The sequence below is a fragment of the Poecilia reticulata genome, chromosome 8 (genome assembly GCF_904066995.2).
Source record: "Poecilia reticulata chromosome 8, P_reticulata-male-v2, whole genome shotgun sequence".
Taxonomy (NCBI): Eukaryota; Metazoa; Chordata; class Actinopteri; order Cyprinodontiformes; family Poeciliidae; genus Poecilia; species Poecilia reticulata.
In genome coordinates, this window is record NC_088837.1 from 19,982,019 (window position 1) to 20,008,385 (window position 26,367).

At 37.9% G+C, this 26,367-nt stretch overlaps 2 protein-coding genes across 2 annotated transcripts; both read left to right on the forward strand.

Annotated features, from left to right (window-relative positions):
- The first annotated feature begins 357 nt into the window (after positions 1–357).
- On the forward strand, positions 358–2,686 carry ccdc43 (coiled-coil domain containing 43). Its single transcript, XM_008417095.2, has 5 exons — positions 358–568; positions 973–1,066; positions 1,376–1,511; positions 1,676–1,731; positions 1,896–2,686. The coding sequence occupies exons 1-5, from the start codon at positions 395–397 to the stop codon at positions 2,081–2,083; spliced, it is 648 nt and encodes a 215-aa protein (XP_008415317.2). The 5' UTR covers positions 358–394; the 3' UTR covers positions 2,084–2,686.
- A 1,159-nt stretch (positions 2,687–3,845) lies between these two features.
- Positions 3,846–25,589, forward strand: mylk5 (myosin, light chain kinase 5). Its single transcript, XM_081610163.1, has 18 exons — positions 3,846–3,928; positions 13,282–13,546; positions 15,739–15,873; positions 16,488–16,640; positions 17,385–17,555; positions 17,977–18,009; positions 18,874–19,001; positions 19,154–19,307; positions 20,181–20,492; positions 20,582–20,684; positions 21,449–21,652; positions 21,748–21,965; positions 22,051–22,174; positions 23,228–23,380; positions 23,464–23,593; positions 23,671–23,752; positions 23,845–23,985; positions 24,742–25,589. Exons 2-18 carry the CDS (start codon positions 13,411–13,413, stop codon positions 24,942–24,944), a joined length of 2,580 nt encoding a protein of 859 aa, XP_081466289.1. The 5' UTR covers positions 3,846–3,928; positions 13,282–13,410; the 3' UTR covers positions 24,945–25,589.
- Positions 25,590–26,367: the final 778 nt, after the last annotated feature.

Here is a 26,367-nt window from a genome sequence, read left to right on the forward strand (position 1 = left end):
AATGACAGAAGATGTAGGGTCACAGGGACAAAAAATAATTCTGATTTTAGTCTTGGAATTATGACGTTAATTCTGATTTTAAAAAGTCAGAACTATGATATTTAATTTGAGATGATAGTTACAGTTGTGAGTCGAAATTCTGCTTTATTTTCATGTAAAAAAAAAAAAAGTATAAATTTTGAGATTGAAGAAGAATCTTTTTATTTCAGTGGCCATAATTGTATGACGTATGAAGAAGTGCTATTTCGTCTAATTTCTAATTCTCGAAACTCTACCCACCTCTGCTCAGACCATAATCATGTGCATTCTTTCATTCGATCATTGGCTTTGTATTTTTTTAAACAGGCACTGAGCTAGGGCAACTGTTGGAAAGGTAGGACCTCAAAGCGCCAAGATGGCGGCGCCCATGGGAGATGCCGGGGAGTTTGAAAGCTGGCTCAACGACCGACTGGACTCGCTAGAAGTTGACCGTGAGGTGTACGGTGCATATATTTTAGGAATATTAAAGGAAGAGGAGAGCGACGAGGAAAAGGAAGATGCGCTTCAGGGAATTTTGTCCGCTTTTCTGGTGAATATTCAAGCAGCGTGTCTCGCTCGCTCACCAAGGCTGTCTTCACATCTGCTTCTGTCTGTCTTCTCTCGGTCGGCTGGCTTTAAGTCCTGTAGTGCTGATGTCAGCGTTAAATTTAGCCATGTATCCTTATCCAGCGGCTGATTAACTCGCATAGATGAGTTTTACTAACTTGCTAAACTAAACTAAAAGTGTAGTTTGTTCTGACAAGAGTTACAGAATATTGTTTTTCGGCTTTAAAATGAACTTTCCTTGTTATAGATCTATATAATGTTTGTCTGATAATTGCTCCACTCAGGCTGAAGTTCACTTAAGTTAGTGATTACAATGATAAATATTTTGATCAAAATGTCTTATCCGTTTTATCAATCCGTCACGGTTCCCTTTCCTCATGTGTTAAGGATGAAGATACCATAGAAGAAGTCTGCAAGCAGATTATCAGTCAGTGGACGGAGTGTCGCAACCGATTGGCGGCCAGACAAAACACCGACGACGGTATACATAATTCAAAATGAAGTTGTCTGAAATCAAGCCGAAATGTCCATCTGCGTTTGTCCTTTAGAATGTATCAAATCTTTGCTTCAGAAGATGGAAAGGAATTTTAAAGAGTAATGTACAAGGCATCTGATTGCTTATTCAGATTTGCTTAACTACTGATTATTGTCAGAATAATCAGTACTTATATTTTATTCAGTCTTCAACTTCCATCAGTTCCCATCATATAAGTTATGTGTACTGTCCTGACAGTGACTGAACTATTTTGTATGGCATTGTAACTGTTTCTGTTCCTTAAATTTTTCTTAGCCGAGGTCCAGGCCATTGCCAGCATGATAGAAAAACAGGCTCAGATTGTGGTGAAACAGAAAAAGGTGTCTGAGGAGTCGAAAAAGAGAAAAGAGGCCCTTCTTGCTCAATACGCTAATGTGACGGATGAAGAGGAATATCCTTGAACGTGCTTTATATCTGTGTCTTTGGTTACTGACATCTTTGATGGTTCAAACTTATGGTCTAAGTATAATCAAGAAAAGAGGGTGGCAGATGTTTGTTTCTTCTTCTCCAGACCAGTTGCATTTCAAATGTCAGCCTTATCCTTGACTAAAGCACTGAAGCTGAAGAACGGGAGCCACCAACTGGAATTGATGCTCCTGGAAGTGATAAATGTATCCTTCATAACTGTTTTTACTGCTTTTACCACAAATCCCTTAATATTTAACATGTGAACATTTCTTTCCTTAGATGTGTTAACAGCCTTTCACCATGTGTCTCCAAAGTGGTTACACATAAAAACCAATGAGTTTTAAAATTCCTTCACTGTTGGCATCAGCCCTGTTCAAGAACACCAACGTGGAGGAGGTGCTGAACAGACAGAAGCAAAAGCGTGACCAGGCTCGAGAAGATGCTCAGAAGAAGAAAGAAACGGACAAAATGCAACGAGAGAAGGACAAACTAGCCAAACAAGACAGAAAAGAGAAAGAGAAGAAACGTACACAAAAAGGTGAACGTAAAAGATAAAATCAAAAGAAAGGACTTTTTTTTTTGTTTAAAAAAAAAAAAGCCTGATTTGCAAAGAAAATACTTAAAGAATGGGAAGTAAAAGCTAGAAATGTGTGCTTCCCTTAACTAAATCTCCTAATATGTCAATGCATGTTTGTCAGATTCTTGGTGAAGATTTTCTCACTTGTGAGAAACACTGAACTGGAAGCACAGAACTAAAATTCATACATGAATACATTTACATTAATTCAAGAAGATCCAGAGAGACCTTAGACATGATGTACCTATGCTGAAACACTGTTCTACCCTTAGGAAATTCTTTTCAAAGTCTCACATACTTTGGTTAGGATTTGACATGATCACCCTTTAAGTAATAAAAAAGCATGCACTTGTCATTTCAGCAGCCATCATCTGATAAATGCTTCATATTTCTGCACAACTCTCAATAGCAAGTCATCTGCATTTTTGCGCATTTGGTTTTGGTTTTACTTTCTATGCATTCTGCCAAGAAATACGAACAAAATTTGCTAAATTAACCTAATTGTACGATGTTCCATCATTCAAATGTTTTGAAGTTTATCTTTTTAAAAGTACTAATAAAATCTTTTTTTTTCCAGAAAAGTGTGTTTATTTTTTTAATTTAGTTGTACAGAACAGATAACATGAAAAAGAAACATCCACAACAATTAAAATACAGAAATGCAGAAGTTAAATACAGACGCCGTACAAACGGTCACACTCCACCTGTAGCATTTTGCTAACAATATGAAATCTAAATTTATATTTAAATGTTTAACTACTAAGATTTTACAATCTTTAGATCTACACTTTAAATAAGTAAAACTGACTGATTATAAAGTTAACACCAAAAGATATAGTTTTTCACAAACTAGAACACTTCAAGTTAATTTTAAAAGTTTTCAAAAGGTTTAATGTTTTGTACATAAACTTGGTGAGTGAAACCTTTAACACTTTTGAGATAACTCTTATTTCACTGATGTTTTTAACACTTTTTCTAATAAGTGTGATTAAAGCATTTAAATACATTGAGTCTTTCTCTTAATACTGTTAGAACATTTTAAATCAAACTAGAGATAAAAAAAGAAAAAAAAACTTGTCTGATTACAGAATGGTAAGGTTACAAAAGAAATATGAAGGATTTGATTGGAACATTCCAGAAAGCAATTTAGGGTTTGTTAATTTTAAACGACTGCCTTTGTGATTCAATTATTACTGGGGAATACATAAAACTGAGGTTCTATTATATTCCAATAAATAAGTAAAATGAAGAATTCACTGAAATCTTCTGCATAAATAGTGTCTTTAAATACAATTGTGTTGGTACAAGATTGCTGTTAATCTGGAGAGGACACTAATCAAAGGAAATTAAGATGTTGTAAATTGTAAATTACATTTCATGTAATTCTGGAGCAAAAAGGTCAACGATGTCAGAAAAATCAGTTATCTTCCGAGCTTCAAACTGCTTATCTCATTTGTTGTGATCACTCTTTTTTTTTTTGTTTTTTTTTAAATAAAATGTTATATAGTCATTTTAAGGTAAGTAATACTACAGGAATATTTGATTCTATAACCTTATTCAAAATCTCACATTTGTACTTAGATAATTCATAAGCAGAAGGAGTAACCTAGGAAAGGAGAGGAGACGCCTTCGGCACATGCGGCCTCTTCCTCCACATCGTGTTCCTGAGTCTTGACGGCTTTCGGCAGCGTGCTTTGGAGGGCGCACCACAGGGCTGTTCGGAGCCTCTTGGTTGTAGCAGCCAGTTCCTTCAGTGCCATGACCATCAACGGGTTATCTATAAAACAAGTCAGGTGGAACCATGAGCATCTTTAAAAGAAGAGGTAAACGTATATGGAAGTATGATTACCTCTGTCCTCTGTGAAATTAATTCCCTGCTGCTGCTGTTTTGTCATGTTTCCACTGTCCTCTTTGCGTCTTGACTGGGTGATACAAATGGCCATGTGGTGTGTTTTCAGCGCTGCGTGGATGTTGATATGCAGGGGAACGCCACAGAGACACTCCATTCTATCAAAAAGGCTTGCCACCTGGAACAAATTAATATTACCATTTTTTTTCACTCCTCTAAACAGGGAAAAATAATAAAAACAGCAGCACTTGATAATTTATTAAGTGTGTTCTGATGAAGGGGCAGCAGGAAAGGCCACACTTTTACAAATATTTAAAGCTATAACTTTTTTCTAAGCTGCACAGTTACATTTAAGAACAAAAATGTTAAATTGAACCAGTGTAATTTGCATGTCATAGCGGTTATAGCCGGAATTTGCAGTTTGTGGTATTTTTCCTGAAGTTTCAAGGTGGCAAAAAGAAACAAACAGCAGCTTATAATGGCCTTTGTAAAAGAAAAAAAAACATGTGAAAATTTCCACCAAAAGCAAATAATCACCTTCTAGAATAAACTTGGAAATTTCTGTGTGAGAAAAGTTAAACATTTTCTAGAAAAAAACAGAATTTTCCAACTTTTTTTTAGTAAGTTTCTGAGATAAATTTTATGTAAGAGTTAATAATTTCTGAAATGAATCTAAAAATGTCTCTATTTTCTTGGTGAAAATGTACTCTTTTATTTTTCAATCTACTATGGCCCTCATACCCCATTGTTCCTACACATGGCTCTGCTGCAGAAAATATTACCTTTGCTTGCTCCTTCATCTGATTAACAATAAGGTAGTCAACTCTTGTTGATTTCGGTGGAGTTTTGGGGGGATTGGTGTTGGTCATCACTGCAGCTCTTTTCCCAGGAAAAGCTTTTTTAAGGATGACCTCTGCCTAAAATAGAAGACATTAGACAACAATAACCACAAAAATAAAAATGAAAAAATGATAATAATCCTGATGTTAGAATGAAAAACCATACCTTTTTTCTCTCCTTCTCCAAACTCCTAAACTGCTCGTAACACTCATCCAGGTAGAAGTGAATCTGGAAAGCGGGTCCTTCTTGATTCATCATAAGTGAAGCCGTCAGCGCTGAGGCCATGCCATGATAGGTGCTCTCCCCTCTGTGGTTCTTCATGTCGCTGATAAAGGAGTTGAATGCTGCAGCATCATTAGTGGACCTCATGCCGTTCACGTCCATGTGAGGCCCGTGGTTTTCACAGGGCAGGATGGATCTGGGGCTGAGGTTTGAGTTCATGGCCATGCCGGAGTATCTCCTGAAGTCATTCAGAGAATACGGAAGAGGCGTGAACTGCTGCATGTTCCCTGGACTGATCATGATGTTCTCTCCGTCACGTCTCTGGGACTGCATGTTTCCCTGGAAATCAAAGTACGGATTTTGAGAGAAGCGCTGTTTGTCTCCCTCTGCCATGTGTGTATTGGTTTGTTGACTTCTAGAGAAGCCTTCTCCTGTAAATCCAGGCATTTGCATCATCTTGTTTTCTTTCTCCATTTGCGGCTTGATCTTTTTCTGGCTCTGCCTCGTATAATATTTTGAATACTGGTTCATGCTTTGATGATTGTGGTTGTCTACGTGCATTATCATCTTGTGCTGGTTCGGGTAGGTCAGATGCGCTGGGAACGGCTTTGGTTTCTGAAAGTACTCCATGCGCTCGGAGCTGAACTCGGGAAGATCTTGGAAGTCGTCGAGTTTAAAGTTTTGTTTCCTCACATCTCCCATTCTCCCATTCTGCATCTGCTCCAAGTGGCCAAAGAGCTCCTTCTGGGTCTGCGTTGGGGGGAAATTCTGTGTCGACGCTGTAGGGTCGTTTGGCTTCCTACACTGTTGAGCCAGTCCTCCTCCTCTGACCATGTCCACCGTTGGTTTGTGCACGCCTGGAAAGTCTCCACAACAGCCGCTACCATGATCTGATGGCATGAATGACCTAAAACTGCTGACCAGTTGATTCATGTCTTCTGACATGCAGCGATCGTTTAGGAACGGATTTACAGTCTCCGGGTTGTAGTGGTCTTCGCATAAATCGTCAAGGCACGAGGCGTTTGCATCTTTCTGAGGTCTGAAGATGTCGCTCAGCACTGGGACGTTTTTGGAAGGCGCATCATTCCCTCTGCTGTTATAAGGCGGCATGCTGATGTGTTTATACTGTTGAGACAGGTCAGCGGTTACTTTGTTGGACAACGGTAGTCCTGGGGGCAGCTTCTGAGGACGGATGGAATAACTGCCTCCATTTGGTGAATTAAACGACCACTGCTGGTTCCCAGCTAGTCCACTGGACAGCTGACTCAGCTCGTTAACTTCTTTGTCTACTGACTGTTGTGTTTTACTGAATGCCTCATGGGGCAGATGGTTTGGAATAAAGGAAGGGTTGTTGAATGTTTTCGGTTCTGGCTGAAAATACTGTAGTAACTCTTCTTTCAGTGTCTTTGGAGACCAGATAGGGTTGCATGTAGGTAGGCTTAAAAAAAGAGATAATAGGATTTATTTTCAGAGTTTATGGAACATATGTCCGTTTTATTTGATGTCATAATCCGTACAGGAATTCATATGAACTTAATATGTAACAATAAAACCCTGAAATACCTTTCACTGTAGAAGTTATCTTGTGAATCTGCTTCGTCCAAAATATTTGAAACAAGACCCTGAAGGTCTGCCTCAGCATCACAATTGGTATCAGTCTGTTTCCTTCAAAAAAAAAAAAAAAAATCTGACATTGAAACTATGTTCTACAACTAAGCATTAGGGTCATTGTATATAAGAAAAAAAACTATCAATGAAGGAGTGCATTTCTGCCAAAAAAACTCTTATTTACAAAAAACATATCGTGTCTGACTTTATATCCTCAGGAAACTTCTGATCATGGAAAATTTTAATTTTTCTCTAGCAAATTGACATTTTTTTTAACATTAGGGAACATTGAAATTATTTCTTATAAATATATAAAATTTAAAAATTTACAAGTTTTTTGGTGGCAAATTTTTGTTTCCTTTTAATCACCTCTATACTGTGTTCTAGGTATTCTGTGCTCGTTGAACATATTTTTATTTAAACAGAAGATCTTCAGTAGAACAAAATTAAAAAGTTATCTATTTTTATAAATAAATTACACATCTATAATACTACACGTTGTCCTATAATAACAGCAATACCTGTTCTTAATGGCAGTCTGGGCATATCTGATTTCATACTGATCATCTTGAGACTCCTGAGACCAGGATACATCCGAAAGCTCACAACGTGATGGAACTGGGTTGGGAATGAAGGGGACTGACATGCAACCACTTTTACCACCTACATTAACACCTGTCTAAAAGAGAGAGAAAGATTAGATTCAACAATGTGCTTCTTTCTTCCTCCCATGTTCAGAACCTCTTGCAAATGAGGTTCTGAACATTTCACACCTGGTATAATCTATAAATTATTCAGTTGGACTCTCCATATAACAGCCTGGATCCTCATCTTGATCATACAGAGCTGCCATGCAAACAACAGGATTTCTTGTTTCCTTTTCAATTTTTGTAAAAAAAAAAAATATATTCCTCTATATGTCACTGCTCAAATGTACAAGATGTTTAACTAATTAAAAATATGTCCTGTTTCTCTTTTGTGTTAAATTTGTCAGCAACAAATCTGAAGACACCCGGAAGCGTAGCAAGAAATATAGCTTTTTAGATCTTAAAAATCATCCCATTCAGCTCATTTGCCTATTGGATGATGTCAGCTTTCCAGCACTGTGAGGATGTTACTTTTCTAACAAGCTCAAGCTGATATGACATCTTTTACCTACAGGTAACGGAATTATTACCCATAATAAAAATAAAAAATCAGACTACGAATTCAAAAAGTTAGTCATATGCTGTATAGATTTGTTCTACAAAACAATATATGCCAAGTAATGTCAAATCTTCAGAAAATTAGAATATAAAACATCAATATTAAAAAAAAAAGGTTTTCAGGCATTTTGAGTTCTGCAAACATATACTGCATTGACAACTGCAATTGAATATACTGTAAAACTTTGCTTACCTTCAACCCAATAGAGAACTGAATAGCTTATTGTCAAGAAAAAAATAAGACACCAAGTCCAGGAATATAGATGAGGAAAAGGTTGCACTTAAAGCAACCTGCACTTCCTTTCCTAGAGGGCCACAGAGCGATTGCTTTTATCCTATGCCACAACAATGTAGTAAGTTCTGCATAAGAACCAAATCAATAATTAAATAACTTTTTCTGCCTTTTGATAATCATAATTTAGGCTTTTCATTTGCTGTAAACCATAGCCATCAAAATGAACACACACAAATGTATCACTTCAGATGTTATGTTTCACTTTTTGAATTGAATTATTTAAAATAATTTAACTTTTTAATAATCTTGAAATTTACTGAAGTGTATTTATGTAAAAAAAAAAAAAACATTGATTGGAAGTGTTCCAACATTTTTAGATAAATAAAATATATGTTGCTGTTATATGTTAATTTTCTGAGGGCTGTTGAAACCCAAAAACCTAAATTTGTAATTTTAACATGCCAAGAAAATATATTTTAAAACGGCATTTCAGTCAGGAAAAAAATGTCATCCAAGGATTTTCGTAAGTACTTTGTAATAACAATAACATGCATGTACATTGCTTTCAAATAGTTTTAAACAAGAAATTAAACCCCAATCCCCAAGATATTAGATGCAGGAACTATATAGGGGGGAGGAGGGGGAATCAGAATTCCAACTTACCTGACGCTGACATGGCTGAAACAGTGAATTTCCCAAAGTGGTCTGATGCCCGTCAAACGCCATTCTAAACTCTGGCCGATTCTTCAGTTCATTACTGGGCTAGCAAAAAAAGCCAAGTATTTCATTGTTAATGCCATTTAACCCATGTACAGTAAATACAGTTGTCTAGGTAAGACATTTTTTTACAATTTTAGTTTAACTGTAGTCGAAGAATAGCACACCAGATAGCTAATTTACCAAATTTAACAAGCCGTTAGAAGTGGACCTGACGCTGCTTAAGCTAGCTTTCTTAGCACGTACCCTCACGTTTCTAAACTGACATACGTCAACTTATCTAGTCGGTATAACCGTCGAACACCAAAATAAAAAACTATGAATGAAATTTTATGGGGGAAAAACACTTTTTAAGAGTTTTACCATTTCCTCCAGAAGTCTACCGAATAACTCTCGGGACCTCTCGAAGCCCCCCCAACCTGGCTTCTTCTTGTCCGGGGTTCGATACTGTGCGTTGACGACTTGAACGCGCATTGGCTGAAAGAATAGACGATCACCATTTAGTCCAATTATCAAAAAGCAGCAGATCTGTCAGCATAGCAACATCTGGTATCAACTCCTCCCCTTTGATTTAGAAGAGACGCAGGTGGTCCAGAAATGTCTAGCTCCGGGGTGGGCGATCTTTACAGCCTAAAGAGCCATTCCCCATCTCTGACCAGCCAAATAAAATTTGTTAAATTTTGCCGCAAATGTCACAAGACTTGAAAAAAGACAACATATAATTTTAGATAAATGTCTGCTCTCGGGAGTTTTGTCGCCATTTTTTAAGAGCTAACATTTAATCTTTATTTCTGTTTTAAAATAAAGATAAACATAAAATTTAGCAAACAAAAGATGGATTTCATTTTTCCTGTGGGATGGAAAATTATGGGCAAAATTATGGGCTAAAGGAGTAAAAGTGGCTGAATACAAATGAATGGCACACTTTTCTATTTTAAATTAACTGTTGAAATGTGTGTATCATTTTCCTCTATCTTTACAGTTATACATTGTGCTGCTCTGTCATGCAAAACCCCATTAAAATATATAGAATTTCGTGGTTGTAATGAAACAAAATGAGAAAAAAGAAAAAAAAAAGGGTTAAGAATCGGTGGTCCAGCTCCAGCGCTTTAAATTTTCTCTGGTTTTATTTTAGTTTATATTTTTTTCTGAATGACTAACTAATGCTCATTAGTAGTTTCCAGTATATAATCAGAATATTGTGTGGGCTCTTTTTTTTTTTTTTTTTTTTTTTTTTGCATCTTGTGGTTTCCTCATGGTCTCGTATGTCTACATGTGTGCAACTGTTGGTTGAAACGCCTTGAGAACTGGAGACCAGACAGTCACAGTCAGTGTGTAAAACCAACGAAGCAAAAACCAAGCAGGAACCTTTATGCAGCAGGTCAACAGTCAAACTGACATTGGGGGAGCTCCATAAAGGAGAGTGTGTTGGGAGTCTTGGGCCTTAAACTGTTCAAGCATTCAGTGTAACTCAACCTGTGTTTGGGGAAGGGAATAAAATATACTTCTGAGAAGCTCATCTTGCAGTTACAAAGAAATGAGTGCATTTGTAAACAATTCTCTCTTATTAGCAAATATTCTTAGCAAGAATATAACTACAAGATCAAATAAGTCACCATTGTAGAAAACATCTGTGAGTGTTTTGCTGTTAGATTAATTAATTAATTATTTAATTAATCAAATAGCTAGTTAGGGATTTTTATTTAGGAGTTTTCAGCCACTGCTTGTCTCGTAATGGAGCAAATGACCCAATTTAGTTCATAACCACTAACGGGCCTGCTGCCATGTACAAAATTAACCTCTAGGTGGAGCCAACTCTCTCCCTCCTGTTGGTGGTGCAACTGCTTCTACCAGCTTTACAAAGAGGATCATGCCATTTTTCATTTCAGACTTCAGGGCTTAAAAAGACCCCGTGAATAATTTCTCTAGTGCTCCAGCTCTTTTCCAGTTATCTTAATAAACCTCTTTCCTGCCCTTCTTAAAAGTTGAATACAAACAAGTGTTTCTAGTGCCACAAAAAAAAAAAAGAAAATGCATTATATTATATTAGGGGCTTCTATAAAAAAAAAAACACATGATAGAAAATGGCAGCAGCCTTTCTTGGTACAGCTGATGAGATGCAATGGTGATCCTAAAATAACATTTTAGTTTGTTTTTACAATGCTGTAATGAAGTTCTAATAAGTGGAGCTGTACATGCATCGATTTCCATTCCAAATAGTGTCTTGTCACGGTGCAGTTAACTATAGAAGTTGTCATTTTTGCTGTTCCTGCCAAATGACGGAAACCAGTAAGGGTTTGTTTGGTATTTTGTCTTTGGCCCTGAACCCCATCCATTAGCCACATATGTGAATAACGACTTCTTCTGTTCCCTGAACAATCTGATTGACCTGAAGGACAGGAGAGGCCTTCACCTTTAAATTACCTTTGCAAAGGAATGTAAAACTTTAACTCTGTGTAGGTGGGGGGTTGGATTTGTTATGGCTCAGGTTGAGGAATAATTGCAGCGTCAGTTTGCCTTTTGACTTTGCTTTTATTTTACAAGAAACTACGTTTATTCTAAAATACATGCAGACCAAACAGTTGGAGGAAAAGTAACTAGAAAAGGTTACGTTGAACAAAATAAAGTCTGTGTAAAAACGTAACCAAAATATTTTAGTTAAAATTTATTCTAAAAAGAGACTATTCAACATTAATTTTGTCTAAAATTAGTTGTGTCTTTTTTTTCCTGATTTTGTTTTTATGTGTTTGTGCCTTATTGTGTGTTTTTCTCTTTAATTTTACTGGCTTCTGGTTCGTTCGTATTTCAACATCTTTGCTTGAAGTTTAGACTTCAGTCTGGAGATTTTATCTGTCCACCTACCTGCCATAACTAATTGTGGCTATTTCTGAATCTGTCGCCCACTCAGATAATAGATGTTTCCACCATCTACAATCTTAAGCTTTAGTAAACAGATGATAGAACATTTTTCAAGAATAGGAACTTCCTTGAAGGATACCTGCATACAAGCTACATGCAGGTATAATAATCAAAACCCAAAACCTAGGTGATTCATGTTCCACAATCCTTTTATGTGCAACATCAGCTTTAATTACATTACTCTTTTTTTTTTTGCTTCATGTCAAAAACTCTTACAGTTATTCAGTGTTTCATGCAGCTTTCTTTTAACAACCAACTCCATCTGAATGTTCTCTGTTCTTCTCAGGAATCTGTAATGGCTGATTAAGAGCTTTGTGCCTTGCCTTATTAGTAGAGGTGTCCATCATGTAGTGTAGCAGTGGACAACAGTGGTGACTTATTTTTGTGCTACTTCCGTTAAACTTTGCAAGAAATGTCAGCATTTTCTTCATAGAGATTGTAACAAGCTAAGTGCTATTCAGAAGATGAGTCTAGTTTTGATGAGGCTAACAACCTTTCTTTTTGACAAGAAGACATTTTTTTACCTCTAACAGAACAATGCTGTCCACCTTGCATCTATAACTTGTGCTACACCAACCTGCTTTCACTAAACATCAATCTCTGAGTTCAGCTTTTTTTTTCTTCTTTTTTTTTGCAAATGTTTGATTTAGGAATTCCACTCATGCAGAAATTAACACAAGCCCCTGGCAGTGTTATTCTTTGTGGCCGGTGATGTGGAATTTGGAAAGCGGGGATGGGAGCGAGGCGGAAACTGTTGCTATGCTCCTTTCAGTGGGCTTAGGCTTGCCACTTGTTGAATACACAACTCATTTCAGTGATGGTGTTTAAGGTTTCTGAGCAGTTATGTGCAGATTGTTTGATTATTACTTTTCTCTTTATTTTAACCTAACCGATTCAGATTGTGTGTTTGGTGTGCTGTCTACCTCTACAGAACACAGTCTAAAAACAACAGAGCCCTTGAGAGAGAGGGAGGGTTACCCTAGCAGTGGATGGGTCGGTTGCCTTAGAAAGGGCCACCTTGTGTGTGTAGGGATAATACTGTCAGAGGAGGGATTTAAAACGCTCCTGTTCGCAATCAAAGCTTTACAGTAGTCACACTTGGGATGAATGTGCTGATGTCAGGCATTACAAAGTTCAGCTGAAGCATCGATAAGTTACCAGTGAAATAGAAACCAACGGACAGCAGTGCATTCAACAAATAGTGCACAATATGACCTTTGGCTGGGTGGCGGAGATAAGCTCTTCCTTTCTTTTTTTTTCTTTTTCTGCCTTTCCCTGTTTATCCAGAGTGCGTGTCTGTTGTCCGTGATGATAAAGACGGGGGGTTTGTAGTAAATGGATGCGGGTTGTGGTTACAGGGAGGGATTCTACAAAGATAAGCAGCTGCCTTTCACACCTGAAAGGGTCTTGGTAAGACGAGATTTGTCACGTAGGTGGAGTCAGTGCAGTTCGAGGAAGGGTGAGAGAAGAGGGTTTTACAGAAAAGTGTGAGGGCAGAAGGCAGAGTCATTGCTGGTTCAACAGGGAGGAGTGTAAACAAAAGTGACTTGTTGATTTTTTTCTTCTTTTTTTTTTATACAGAAGAGAGTTTAAGCTGTGGAGACTCACACCACAAACCCAGAAAGGAAGTGTGATAACCAGCCAGAGAAACGACTTTGTAACTTCATTTTTTAGTTCTTTCTAGACCCTGCAGGGCTCTCTTAAACAGACATGAACGGAGACAGGAGCAAACAGCGTTATGTGTCAACCTTCAAGCTGCAGCTCCAGCCATCACGTCCCCCATGTGCACAAAAAAATGGGACGAGAATAGCAGACATCAGGACTTCTGGAAAATGTTCGGAACCAGGTAAGAGCTGAAGATGGGATTAGAAAACCAGAGAATGTTTTATTTCAGTACTTTCATTTGCCGCATTTTCCTTGGTACTAATATCAATAGCTCAACCAACAAGTCTAAACAGGGCAATGCATTTCATAAGTTGGCACGCTGAATTCAAACACATTGCAGCAGGGCTTATTTTTAAAGTACACATTGGACTCATCACAGTTCTCCAAATAGGTTATCTCATTATGTCTTTATTGTACTTAATCAAACATCTTTAGCTTTCCTGTTACTCCAAAATGTCAAATTTTGTTTTCTAACGAACTTTGTTTTTTATTGTGCTTCTTCCTCTTTTCTTGGTACAGATATGCATAATTTCCAACATTTAAATGTGCTACCGTTTATCATTCCTTTTCAGCTCATCATGCATGCATTTGTTATTCAAAGTATTGCACTAAGTGTTTGGACATCAATTATCATACGGGATGCATGACTGCACACTTTTGCTTGTCAATCGAAAAGCTTTTCTGCTGCGTTTGGCATGTTGCAGTTTCAGCAGCTGAGAAAACCATTAGACAGCTATCTGGAGGTTTTTAATAAGAACAGAAGATGGTTGTGAGAGCCGACCCCAATTTAAAGCCTCAGCTTAAGTAAAAAAAATATGATTTGAAGAAAGAGTAATAAAGATTGACCTTTCTCGTGACAGTTTCCAAAACTGTCCTAACGCAGAACATTTTGCACTGAATTAAAAGCTTTAAGCAACTGAAGGTTGCAGGTAAAAATCTTATTTTGTTAAACCATAACTTGCAAGCTTTGTTGCTGAACATGCACCTGTATAAGAATCATGCAAGCAGTGACACTTTCTGTCAGGCTGCATCTCCAACATAGCACTTATTTTTTTTAACAAGGCCATGCCAGAATGAGGAAGGAAAATTCTTGAGAAAGCAGCAGCCAACCCCCGCATGGCCATCATCCAAATCTAACAAAATAACTCAAGTTCTATCAAAGAGAACAAGGTCTTTACCTTTGGGGCATTATTACGCAAAATTTGTGCACACTCCACCCTCCCCCCCCAAAACAGCATGCTTTCCTTAAATTATGCCCTTTCTGTGCCATGGTCACCTCCTTTAACATGAGAAGGAATACAAAAATAAAGAAGTGCAACCAACTTTTGTTACTGAGAGAAAAATAACTTGCATACTTCCTTGTATACTATCTTCATTTCTGTTGTGAAACGTGTTACGTGTTAAGACACAGACGCAGAGCTAATTGTCTACTTGATGCAGTGGCTCGAAATGTCGTTATTGGCAAGAGAGCTATTTTCATCATGTCCTCCAAAAGATATCAGGTGAAAAAAATAATTTGTCTATGACTAAAGGCACTGTATTACTTTACTAGGTCTACCTGTTCAATCGCTTGTCAACAAATAGTTTTATAGGGTAACAACTTCATCCATTTAAGCAACAATGTGATAAGACTTGGTGAAGTTCAAACCAAACCTCGGGATCGAAAGGATATTTATGTAACATGCACCATGGTTTTAGGAGCCAGATGGACTGGTCAGACCATTTCAGAAAATGCTGGTCTGCAGCTTTAGCACACCACCTTTTGGGGTTGTGCACAGAAAAGACCCAGTGAGAAAGAGTTGTGTGAATTAAATTGCCTTGTTGACGTCAAAGTTAAGAGGAGAAATGGAATACTGGTTTGAGAAGGTAATCACTCATTACAACCTAGGTTTACAGAATATAATATTTGAATGTCCAACATGTCAAAACTTGAAGCAGATAGGCAACAGTAGCAGAACACACCAGGTGTCATCCTGTCAGGAAACCAAGGATACCATTAACACAGTTGGATAATTACAAATTGGAAAAGCACATTTGGATGTCAGAATTTGGTGTAAACATCTTAAATCATGGTGGTGGTGATAGTTTCTTCTCACACTCGTCTTGGCCCCTGTTGAGCACTGGCACAGCTACCTAAAGGAGGACAAGTCACCATGTCACGAAGGCCAACTAAACTCAAACTGGTTTCATGAACATACAAGAAAGAGTTCATTGAACTCCACTGGCCTTCATAGTCATCAGATTTCAACTTTTTAGATCTGGGGGGATGGGAAACTTACATAGAGGATGTCTATTCAACAATCTGCAGGGACTGTGTGATGCTCTAATGTCAATATGGACAAAAACCTTTTTACATATTGTCTCCCATTGTAGATTCACCAAAAAATCTAAACCCACCTGTATTTATAAGGCCACTTGAAGACTGCTGTGTGGATGAAGGAGCTGACTTGGTGCTAAGAGGAGTTCTCACAGGAAGTCAGCCCATCAAAGTTACATGGCTGCACAATGGTAAGCAAAGAACAAGGTACATTGTTGTATCCTTGCTCAGTGACATATGTTATTGTCTCACAATACACACTGGTAATCTAAAACAGAAAAAAAAGTCTGGAATCTACAATCCAAACAAATCAACCTCTTACTTATAGGAGTAGATAAAACATGAATGTTGTTTTGCAATGGAATTAAAGCTGACTGAAGACTTGAAAGTTATCCAATACATGTTTAACTTTCAGATATAATAATTTTTATACATCGGTTTAATCTAAAATGGGAGCTTAAGATTGGAATGAGGTCAAAATAAGAAATTTCAAAATTTCCAACCACTATGGAAAGCAGAATTCACATCAGAACCTGGACAGCAAAAGGACAAAGTTCTCTTCCTCCACACTGCCATTTGAACAGCTATCTAAACCGCTAGCATAGCAGTAGGTTAGCTAACTCCTAAGAAAGTTTTAAGTTGGATGTTGATAGGGAAAAATTTATTTTCAGAATTTCTTCACGTTTCTCGAACACGCCTTAGCTCTGTCGGTAACACTGACTGTACCCTATGCAATGCCACTTTAGTTAAATCAAGCTGTGCTAGCGAAGAAGTATGCTTCTATTGTTTTCATTTTAATTGTCAGGTGAAAGGGTGAATTTTGGAAACTGCTCCTTGAATGGCCGTGATGTAAGTTTTGTGGTGAGGGAGTGCTTGCCAGAAGATGCTGGGGCTTACACATGCTTGGCTGAAAATGGTGCAGGGAGAACATCCTGCAGTGCAGCTGTGTTTGTTAAAGGTAAGAGAGATCAACATATTTTCATAGTAGTTAAAAAAAGTTAGTAATTCATGAACAAGGAAGTAAATTTTTAACAGAGTTAATGGCTATAATATTTTCTGAACAAAGAACGTGCTCATTTTGTACATTCTGTTACAATACACCAAGTTTCCCTCTCCAGGAATCCACAAATGTCCAACAAAAACGCTACTTGGCCAAGTAGCATTGAGACAAAGTCAAATGACCCCAGAAACCTCTTGAAACCACTCTACGTAATCATCAATTGACCAAGTTTGTCCCAGAAGTGCCACAATTAATTAAAACAGAATCGATGGAGCAAATATTGACATTTCAAAGTGTGTTGTATCAGGTTGCCAATTAAAACGTGTTGGGAACTATGACATAAAAGAGAAACTGGGGTGGAGGTTCATCTTCCAGCAGAGCAATGGCACAAAATATTCAGTGGATTGGTATTCATACAACCAATTTTTAGACCTATATTCAACTGAAAATCTGAGTCAGAACTTGAAAATGCCACCGGTGTGCAAAATACATGTATCATTTTTCTTTAACATCACATTTATTAATTGTTTTGTTTTGGTCTACTACACAAAAACCTAATAAAAGGCAATGAAGTTTATGTTTGTAAATGGATGCAAAAACCTGTGACTAATTGTGAATACTTTGCAAGACACTGTAAGAGCTTACCAGAGTTGTATTGTTGATGTTGCCTCTTTTCTTTTCCTCTTAATTTCCAACCAATAGACTTCGAAAGTATGTACGGTCTCACAAAGATTCCAACTTCTGCATTCAAAAGCACTATAGAAAATGGCCAGTCTTCACAAACCTCCAAAGCTGAGTTGCACAAGTGTAATGGATCTATTTGTACATCACCTGTAAAGTTTGTTCAACAGAGCCCAGTCTCTTCACCGAAAGGTAAAGGCATTCATCACACTTTTAAATAGCATTTTAATTTGTGGCAATTTCCATTATTTATTTGGAAGGAAGCCATGCATATATTTATTACTTTTTCCTGCATTTAAAACCCAGAAAAATACCTTAACCTCAGGATGTTCCTGTTTAGTCTCTGAAAGGAAACACACTTCCAGTCCTTGCGTGATTGGCTGTCAGGCAACGTGTATACCAATTGTAATAGCCTTCCTGAACAATGTAGCTCCCTGATACACCCACTGAAGGTTTTCATTCCCAGTTAAACACCATGTAGGGAAGTGGACATTGCACTTCAAGTTCACTGAAACTTCCTGAGTCTGTAAGCTGATAGCCATAGTAGTCAAAGTTGAACCACACCTTCGTCTTCAGCAGCTTAAACCTGCCTGCTCTTCATCTCTCTGCACAGAAGTCATCCCAAAGAAGAGAACCAACTCTACAGGTGAGAAATACATTTTTCTTTTTTCTATTTTTGGCCAACCAAGTAGCTTAGATATACATCAAAACAAAACATTCCCATGTGTTGTTTAATATATAATTTTTCATTTTCTTTTTTTCTTTTAAGTCACTGCTTTTTTTGTTGAATAAATGTAACTTGTAATTGTGAGTAGTTTGGTGTTTGCGCTGTTTGAATTGGGGCTGCAAAAAAAAAAAAAAAAAAAAACAGCAAACATGAATTGCTTTTAAGTTATTGTTCTTCATTATGTTGAAAAACTTTGCCTAAGGGTGTTGGCTGCCTGAACAAAAGCATGAGAAATGCACATGACAATGCCAGGCCATCTGTTGTAGAGTAAACATACTGTCATATTTCTTTTTTCTTGTTTTTTTTGTTTTAATAATAAATTAGATATGAAAGGTGGACAGAAATTAGACACAGAGAGTTAACTGTTACCACTAAAGCCTTTTAAAACATATTTATCTTTCTAAGGTCATTTAAATTTACCATCCACAATATTTACATACTGACAGTATGTGAGAAGACGATAACCTAAGCTCATATATGGACTTGTGTTCAAAGAGTGAGCTGTTTTACCTGTATTTAACATGAGCCAGGTTAGTCAGTATATCATTAGTGCTTTGCTCTTTGTTTCTACATATTCCTGTATACCACAATAATAATGGTATCAGGAAACCGAACACATTCCCCCCATCATACAGGACAGAACAAGGCTTAAAACCCTCTGCAAGACATTTTTTTAGTCTTTATCTCTAACTTACACTCCAATGTTTTATTGTTTCCTTCCAGCGTGATAAAATGAAACTCTGACCTCAAAGACAAAACACTCTTGTTGTTTTGTCTTCATAGGCCCAGTATTGAGCTTTCAAAATCCACCCCAGCATTTTGAGGTGAAGGTGGGACAAACTGCCAATCTGACGTGTTTTTTTACCGGAAGCCCCCCTGTGGTATCCTGCTGGATCAGGAACAAAGAACAGGTAAAAACAAAGCAAATGCAGCTGATGATTTCTCCACAGTATTTCTCTAACACCATGGTTTTTCTTTTGTGTGTGTGTGTGTGTGTGTGTGTGTGTGTGTGTGTGTGTGTGTGTGTGTGTGCTTGTGTGTGCATGTGTGTGCGTGTGTGCAGATAGTTGACAGTCCAGAATTGTGGACAGAACATACAGAACGGAGCAGTACGCTGGTCATAGCAGAGGCTACGCCGCAGCACACAGGACGCTACACTGTGGTAGTGAAAGACCGCAAAAGCTCAGCCCAACACACACTTACCCTTTCTGTCATAGGTAAGACAGTAACATACATTACACTCAGTGGCCACTTTATTAAGTGAACCTTGATAATACCACTCTGGACCCATTTTACCTTCAGAACTGCCTCAAATCTTTATGGTGTAGATTCAAGAATATGACAAACATTCCTCGAATATTTTGATCACATCACACAGCTGCGAAGCATTCGAACAGTTAAAGATTCTGTTAATTTAAAACTCAATAAATCAATAACAATTAAGAAGGCTGATGCACTAAGAAGTAAAGATGCAACAGTGTATATTGTCTTGGCCTAGAAATATCACTATTCGAGGCTGACGTCCTGTGAGAACGTCCAGCAGCATGTTGTCAGTTCCTTCATTATAAAGACGGGTCCATTCAGATTTTTAAGAGAATCTGCAATGAAAAGAGGCGGCAAAAAGATTTTGGTAGGATCACACAATTTCAGTGAATTTGCTCACTGTGCACGTGAATGTGAATCAGCCAAAGGAGCTGATTCACATTCACGTGCACAGTGAACTCATCGTTATGTTACAGAAACTCTCAATGCTCAGTTGGATACGTGAGTAATAAGGGACTCATAATGGGACAAGAAAATATCCACCACACCATTAAACCACCAGCAGTCTGATCACTTTACTTCAAAGCATGATGGATCTATGCTATATTTACACTAAACTATGACTCATATGAATGTCTGAATGAAGACTCATAGGACCAGGGCTTGTTTTATCCAATCTGTTATTGTCCAGTTTTGGAGAACCACTGTGAATTCTGAACAGACAGCTGGTGTGGTATTCAGCCGCAGCAGCTTATTGGCTTTAAGGTTAAAAAATATGACGGTCCTCACAGTTTGAACCAGCTTGCCCTTCCCCATCATCTTTCCAGACCGGCCAGAGCCTCCTGCTTCAGGCCCGGTGGCCTCTCTCGTATCTCCGTCCAACCTTGTGCTGTCCTGGTCGGGACCCTGTTACGACGGCGGCAGTGCTGTCCTGGGCTACGTGTTGGAGCTGAGAGACCAGGGACTTTCTGAGGCTGCGGAGTGGAAAAAACTCACTGCCAAGTGTGCCAGCACCTCATACCAAGTGTCATCCGGGCTGCAACCAGGACAGGAGTACTGTTTCAGAGTGAGGGCTTACAACGCAGTGGGGGAGAGTGATCCCAGCCCGGTTTCAGCAGTGGTGAAGATGGAGGAACCAGGTTGGGTGTTATTTGTATCTGGTACCATATCTGAAAGTTGTAATTATAATAGGAAGCCTTTAATCAATATGTTGTGTTTGTATTTGTAGATTCTAAGAAAACACAAGAAGAAGCCACTCAATACCCCTGTGTCACTATTGATTCTTCCCACAAAGTTACAGATCACTACAACTTGCATGAGAAATTGGGAACGTGAGTATCTGCAGCCCACACATTTTCTAGCATCTGTTTTTCTTGGAGCTTGAGCCAAAACTCCCCTTTCTCGAGAACTTCAGTTACAGTATTTCGGGAGAATGGAATTAAGAGTAGCAGTATGGCTGGAGGGAAAATTCTGCCAGGAGATGTGATTACAACATGAGCTTGCAGAAACCTGTCCCTCCAACGATTCAGAGTTTATGACGTAAACTGTCTTGATGTGTATCTGTAAAAAAACGAATGCAATTTCACTCTGACAGTTGAAGAAAGAAAGAATAACTCATCTAAAATGCACATGTGTTATCTGTGTTTGATTTTTCAACTGTTTCAATCACGTCTCTTCATTCGTCACTTGCAAGAAGCCAAATTTTCTCGTAATCCTTTCAAGTGACCTTAATCTTCAGACTCTCTGAAGGTTGTCCAAAGTATCCAGTCCTTTTTAACCTGACCGTGACACAAATGCAAATTATGGATAAAAATACTTTTTAGGGTTTAAGCACACTTCAAAGATGAAATGTGTCTAAAAGTCATGCTTTGACAAACAGGACTGAAAGAAATCCAATGAATAATTGACAGAGAATGATCATCTTTTAGTCTGTCCATCCACTTCATGCAAACAGTTTGCATAAAGTGTCTTACTAGTGGAAGACATTTTATTTTATTTTATTTATGCTAAACTGCATGATTTCTATGCAGTAATGAACTTGCTACCTTGTATCTGTTGAGATGTTATTGTCAAAACCGACTTCTGTCCTCTTCAGGGGAAAGTTTGGCTTGGTGTTCAAGCTCACCCACAAGGAGACGGGCCGTGTATGCGCGGGAAAGTTCTACAAAGGACGGCGAGCCAAAGAGAGAGAAGCTGCTCGTAAAGAAATCGAGCTGATGAATCACCTCCACCACCCCAAGCTGGTTCAGTGTCTGGGAGCATATGATCATAAACCAGAGATGGTCATGGTAATGGAGTTGTAAGTACCATCATGTCAAATTCTCATTAAAACACTAAATTTAGGTTGTGTGCCAGATGTCAGAGTTGTATTTTTTTATTTTTTTCCCCCTGTAGTATTGCAGGTGGGGAGCTCTTTGATCGCATCGTGGATGACAGCTTTGAGTACACAGAGCCTGGCAGCGTGCGCTACATGCAGCAGATTCTGGAGGGGATCGCCTTCATGCATCAGCAGAAAATTGTCCACCTGGATCTGAAACCTGAAAATATCGTCTGTGTTGACACCACTGGCACTCGCATAAAAATAATTGACTTTGGATTAGCTTGCAAAATTGGTAGGAAAAATCAAATTCTTTTCTCATTTATGCGTCTCACTTGTGTTGGATGCATGTTCTCAGTTTGTAATGCGCTTTCACACAGATGGGAACACGGCTCTGAAGGTGATGCACGGCACCGCTGAATTTATAGCACCGGAAGTTATCAGCTACGAACCTGTGAGTTTGGCCACTGACATGTGGAGCATCGGCGTCATCTGCTACATCCTGTGAGTCACCTTGTTGTCTCCGCCACATCAAAACAGCACTTTGACACAGTTATTTGTTGTTTTTTTTTTTTGCCAACATGCAAATCGAAAAGTTGGTATCGCTCTTCTGACAGCGCAATAAATTCAAAGCAGGGATTTGGCTCAAGGTGAGACGGTTAGCTTTCACTCCAGGAAGCACCCAAGAAATTTTGGATCAAATATTCCCCACAAATATGTCAAAGTAATTATAAGTGATGTCATCAGGAAACATTTTTACTTTCACCACTCTTACATGCAGTAAAACCTGTTGCTAGTTAGCACATGTGAATGCTGCAAGCCACAAAACACATTTATTAGACATTGGATTTTTGACTCCCCATTTTAACAGGTTTAAACTACAAACTTCAATCTATTTTATTGCCGGTTTTATGGATCCAGTAAAACAATAACCCTGGAGAATGAATGTTTTTTATCAAAGCACATTCATTAGAATGGCTCAGTCAAAGTCCGTACCTAAATCCAAATGAAAATGGCAAAGCTTCAAATTTGAAGTTAACGGGAACTCTTTTGCAAAGAAATAGGTCAACGTTTTCAATTTCTGAAAATGCAAGGTTGGAAAAAAACAATATTAAAGACTTGCAAATGTAATGTCAACAAAACATAGTTCTGGAAAGCACTGAACTAAAAACATAGGCACCACACACTTTACTGAACTTCTTTTTATTTCTGAACGATTTTAATGAGATTTCCATCTCATCTCACAATTATGTATTGCACCTTATTGGCATAGAATCTCAATAAAATACATTAAATTCAGTGTTTGTAGCATCAAAAAAAGTGAAAACTTTCAAAAGGGGTTAATATTTTTGCAAGTCGTGCAAAGGCTTTCTACAGTATAAAAATAAGGCTTTTATACTGTAGAAAGCCTTATTTTTAAGGCTTTCTACAGTATACAATGCTGAATCATACAGAAGAACAAATTTTAATCCGAAAGCCTTATAGAGTAAACCTCAGACTACAATGCCACCTAGTGGTAAAAACTCACAAAGACTCTTCTCAATCTTTCTGTCTTAGGCTAAGCGGTGAGTCTCCGTTCCAGGGAAACAGCGATACGGAGACTCTGGCCTTGGTCACAGCAGCTCAGTGGGAGTTTGATGAAGAGAGCTTTGAAGATATAACCGAGGAGGCCCAGAATTTCATCAGCTCTCTCCTAAATAAGGATCCCAGGTCATTTCACAGATATATGGCCAAAACTCTCCCACAGACACCGTTTTTCAGTCGGTCTTACGCAGTTCTCTCTGTGTCTGTAGGCAGAGGATGTCTTGTGAAGAGGGTCTTGCTCACCCCTGGATGAAGAAGTTTGACTCTGAAAACCTATCTTCCACAAAATGTCTGTCGAAGGAGAAGATGAAGAGGTTTTTAGCCAGGCAGAAGTGGAAGGTAACATGCAATATTTGAGCAATCTGTTCTGTGGAGCTCAGTTGATTTGTTGTCTCATAAAAAAATGTGTCTTACAGAAAGCTGGCAAGGCTATGCTAGCCCTAAAGAGAATGGCTTTGCTGTCTAAAAATGAGAGCTCTGCATCTCTTCCAAGCGCTGGTAAGGGTGATACGCTTTTTGTCCTTTCCTTATCTTGACTTGAGTCCCTTTACTTTATTTGTGTGACATATTTATTTACTTTTGTCTCCTAGACCTTCCGCTGAGCCCTGAGGCAGAAGATGCACTGCAGTCTCTGGAGCGTAAGATGCAGGGACCACCCCAATTTACCAAGAACCTGGAGGACCAGAAAGTAGCTCGGGGCTCCTGCGCCCGGCTCTCGTGCCACCTAAGTGGTATGCACATATGCTAACACGGTCTTTTCACTCTTTGTCGCCACTTAATTATCAACCCGGCCAGCATGCTGGGTGTTTTAGCCTCGTGACTCAAGGTACGCCTTTTTGACAAACCAACAAGGAAACAGGATCAATGTCTCAACAACCAGTTTCAAAGCTGAATCTTCTACCAACAGGACTGAGCTTATATCCTAAAAAGAGCCTAATTATGAATTTCTGTCTTTGTGAAAACTCATAGTGAGCAGTAACTGGAGTCGACCCAGAAGTGTTGCATTTAGGAAAAGATGATTGGAAGAAAAATGTAACGTTAATATAATGTTAAAGAAGTAAATAACTCTAAAAAACAGTCTTTGTTTATTGTTGGCGTCATTCTAATTGTGGATAATTGTGAGGTTTTTTTTAGATATTCTTTGCACTTTAGAGCAAAGAATATCAATGATTTACTATAAATTGATACCAATATTAGAAGATGAGATCTGTAACAGTGACCTGAGACTTTTAAATGTTTATTTATTTATTTTATGCTGTGATAAAAGATGTAAACAAAACCCTTTTTTTCATTCTGTTGGTTAATTTATGTAATTTCTACTCAAATATTTCATACTGAAACAGTCTCTGTATGATACTAAAAGATTTGATGACAAGTCACACTTATTAGCATATTCAGACATGAAAGGCTAAAGGTTGACTTGCTTCTGGAGGTGCAAAAATATCACCAACCCCAGATGTCCCACTCCTCTTGTTTTTTTACTGCAGGATATCCTGATCCAGAGGTGGTGTGGCTGTGTGGAGATGAACCTGTAGAAGAATCATCCACTGTCCAAATAGAGTACGATGATGATGGACGCTGCACCCTGATTCTTTCCAAAGTTGAAGCAGAGGATGCAAATGTTTACACCTGCAGGGCAACCAATGACCACGGGGAGATATTCTGCACTGCTAAATTAACAGTTTTATAATAGAGTCAGTATATCTATGTATGCAAAGAGGAATTGTACAGACATAAGGATATTTGGTGTCTTGAATATATACAGTAATGTTTTGATGTGGAAAGGCCAAATGAGGAATGTTCTGTAAGACTTGTTGCATTTGAAAGAGTATAACGCACATTATTGTACACAGTTTAGATAAGGTTCCTGAATATAGTTACAAAGCACGCTATGTAACAGTTGATATTTCCTTGTATGGCTTATAAATATGCCAATTTAAAATAGGTTTCTGCTGATAATGTGAACAATGGAGCAATATTTTCATATTATGCTCCATTATTTTAGAGATAAAGTGGACTTAAACTAAAGTGTTGGAGTAATGTTAAGAGGACGCCATCATATTTCTGATTGACTTTAAGGTTTTGATAGAATATTTGAAAAAAAATAAGAATCATGTCTAAATATATTACTAGAAAAAGTATAACCAACCATCATTTTGCATTTCAAGTAGGTGTAATTTTTTTGCATCCTATGTGTCACATTTGCTGTTGCTTTTACCATGATAAAATTGTCGAGAACTTGTTAAAATTGACCGGTAGCGTACCAAACAATGTAGAGATTCATGAAGATATACATAGAAATATTTTTGTAATGAATAAAGAGCAATGAAACGTCTTTGATTTTTATCTTTGCAACATCACATCTTCACCTACTAACGACCACTACTCCTTTTCGGAGGAAGTTGATGTGAATGCAACTTCTATGCCATTGGGTTAAAAAAAAAAGTTTAAAACAAAAGGACAGATGAGTTTTGTAGATGCTCAAATACCCTGCCAGACGATGACAGAGCTCTTAGTCAATAACATGAAAAGTGATGCAGAAAACTTCAAAGGAAGACCTTTTTTTTGTCAGTGGAGGAAAGATCAAGTGTCACATTATGCTTTATCATAATATTAAAAAGGAGCAGAAGGAAGCTACATCATATTAGAATAAGTAAATGACTAAACACTTTCAGTGGCTTATTTTATGCTTTTGTACCAAATCCCTATATTTTACATTGACTTCCATTCAAACAACCGGGTCTAATTCCCCCCCAAAAAAGAACAAGGCCACTCCAGAAAGGAACTAAAACCTTTTGAAAACAAGGATAAAGTTAAAAACTAACACTGTATCTCAGTGGTTCTGAAACATTTTATAACTAGAAAGAACTATCCCAGGAAATGTCAAAACATCCTAGTACCACAATATTGACAATCTGAAATATTAGAACAACATTATATTACCGGTACATTAAAGCTAATAATAGCTGCTGTAAAAAAAGCATGGCTTCTTTTTACTTTTGATCTTTAGTATCTCATTAAGTCTGTCAGAGTAAAATCTCATGTCTGCTTCAGTTGATAAAGAAGTTCTCAAATATTTATTTTGCTTCAAGAAACTCAGTTTGTCTGAAAAA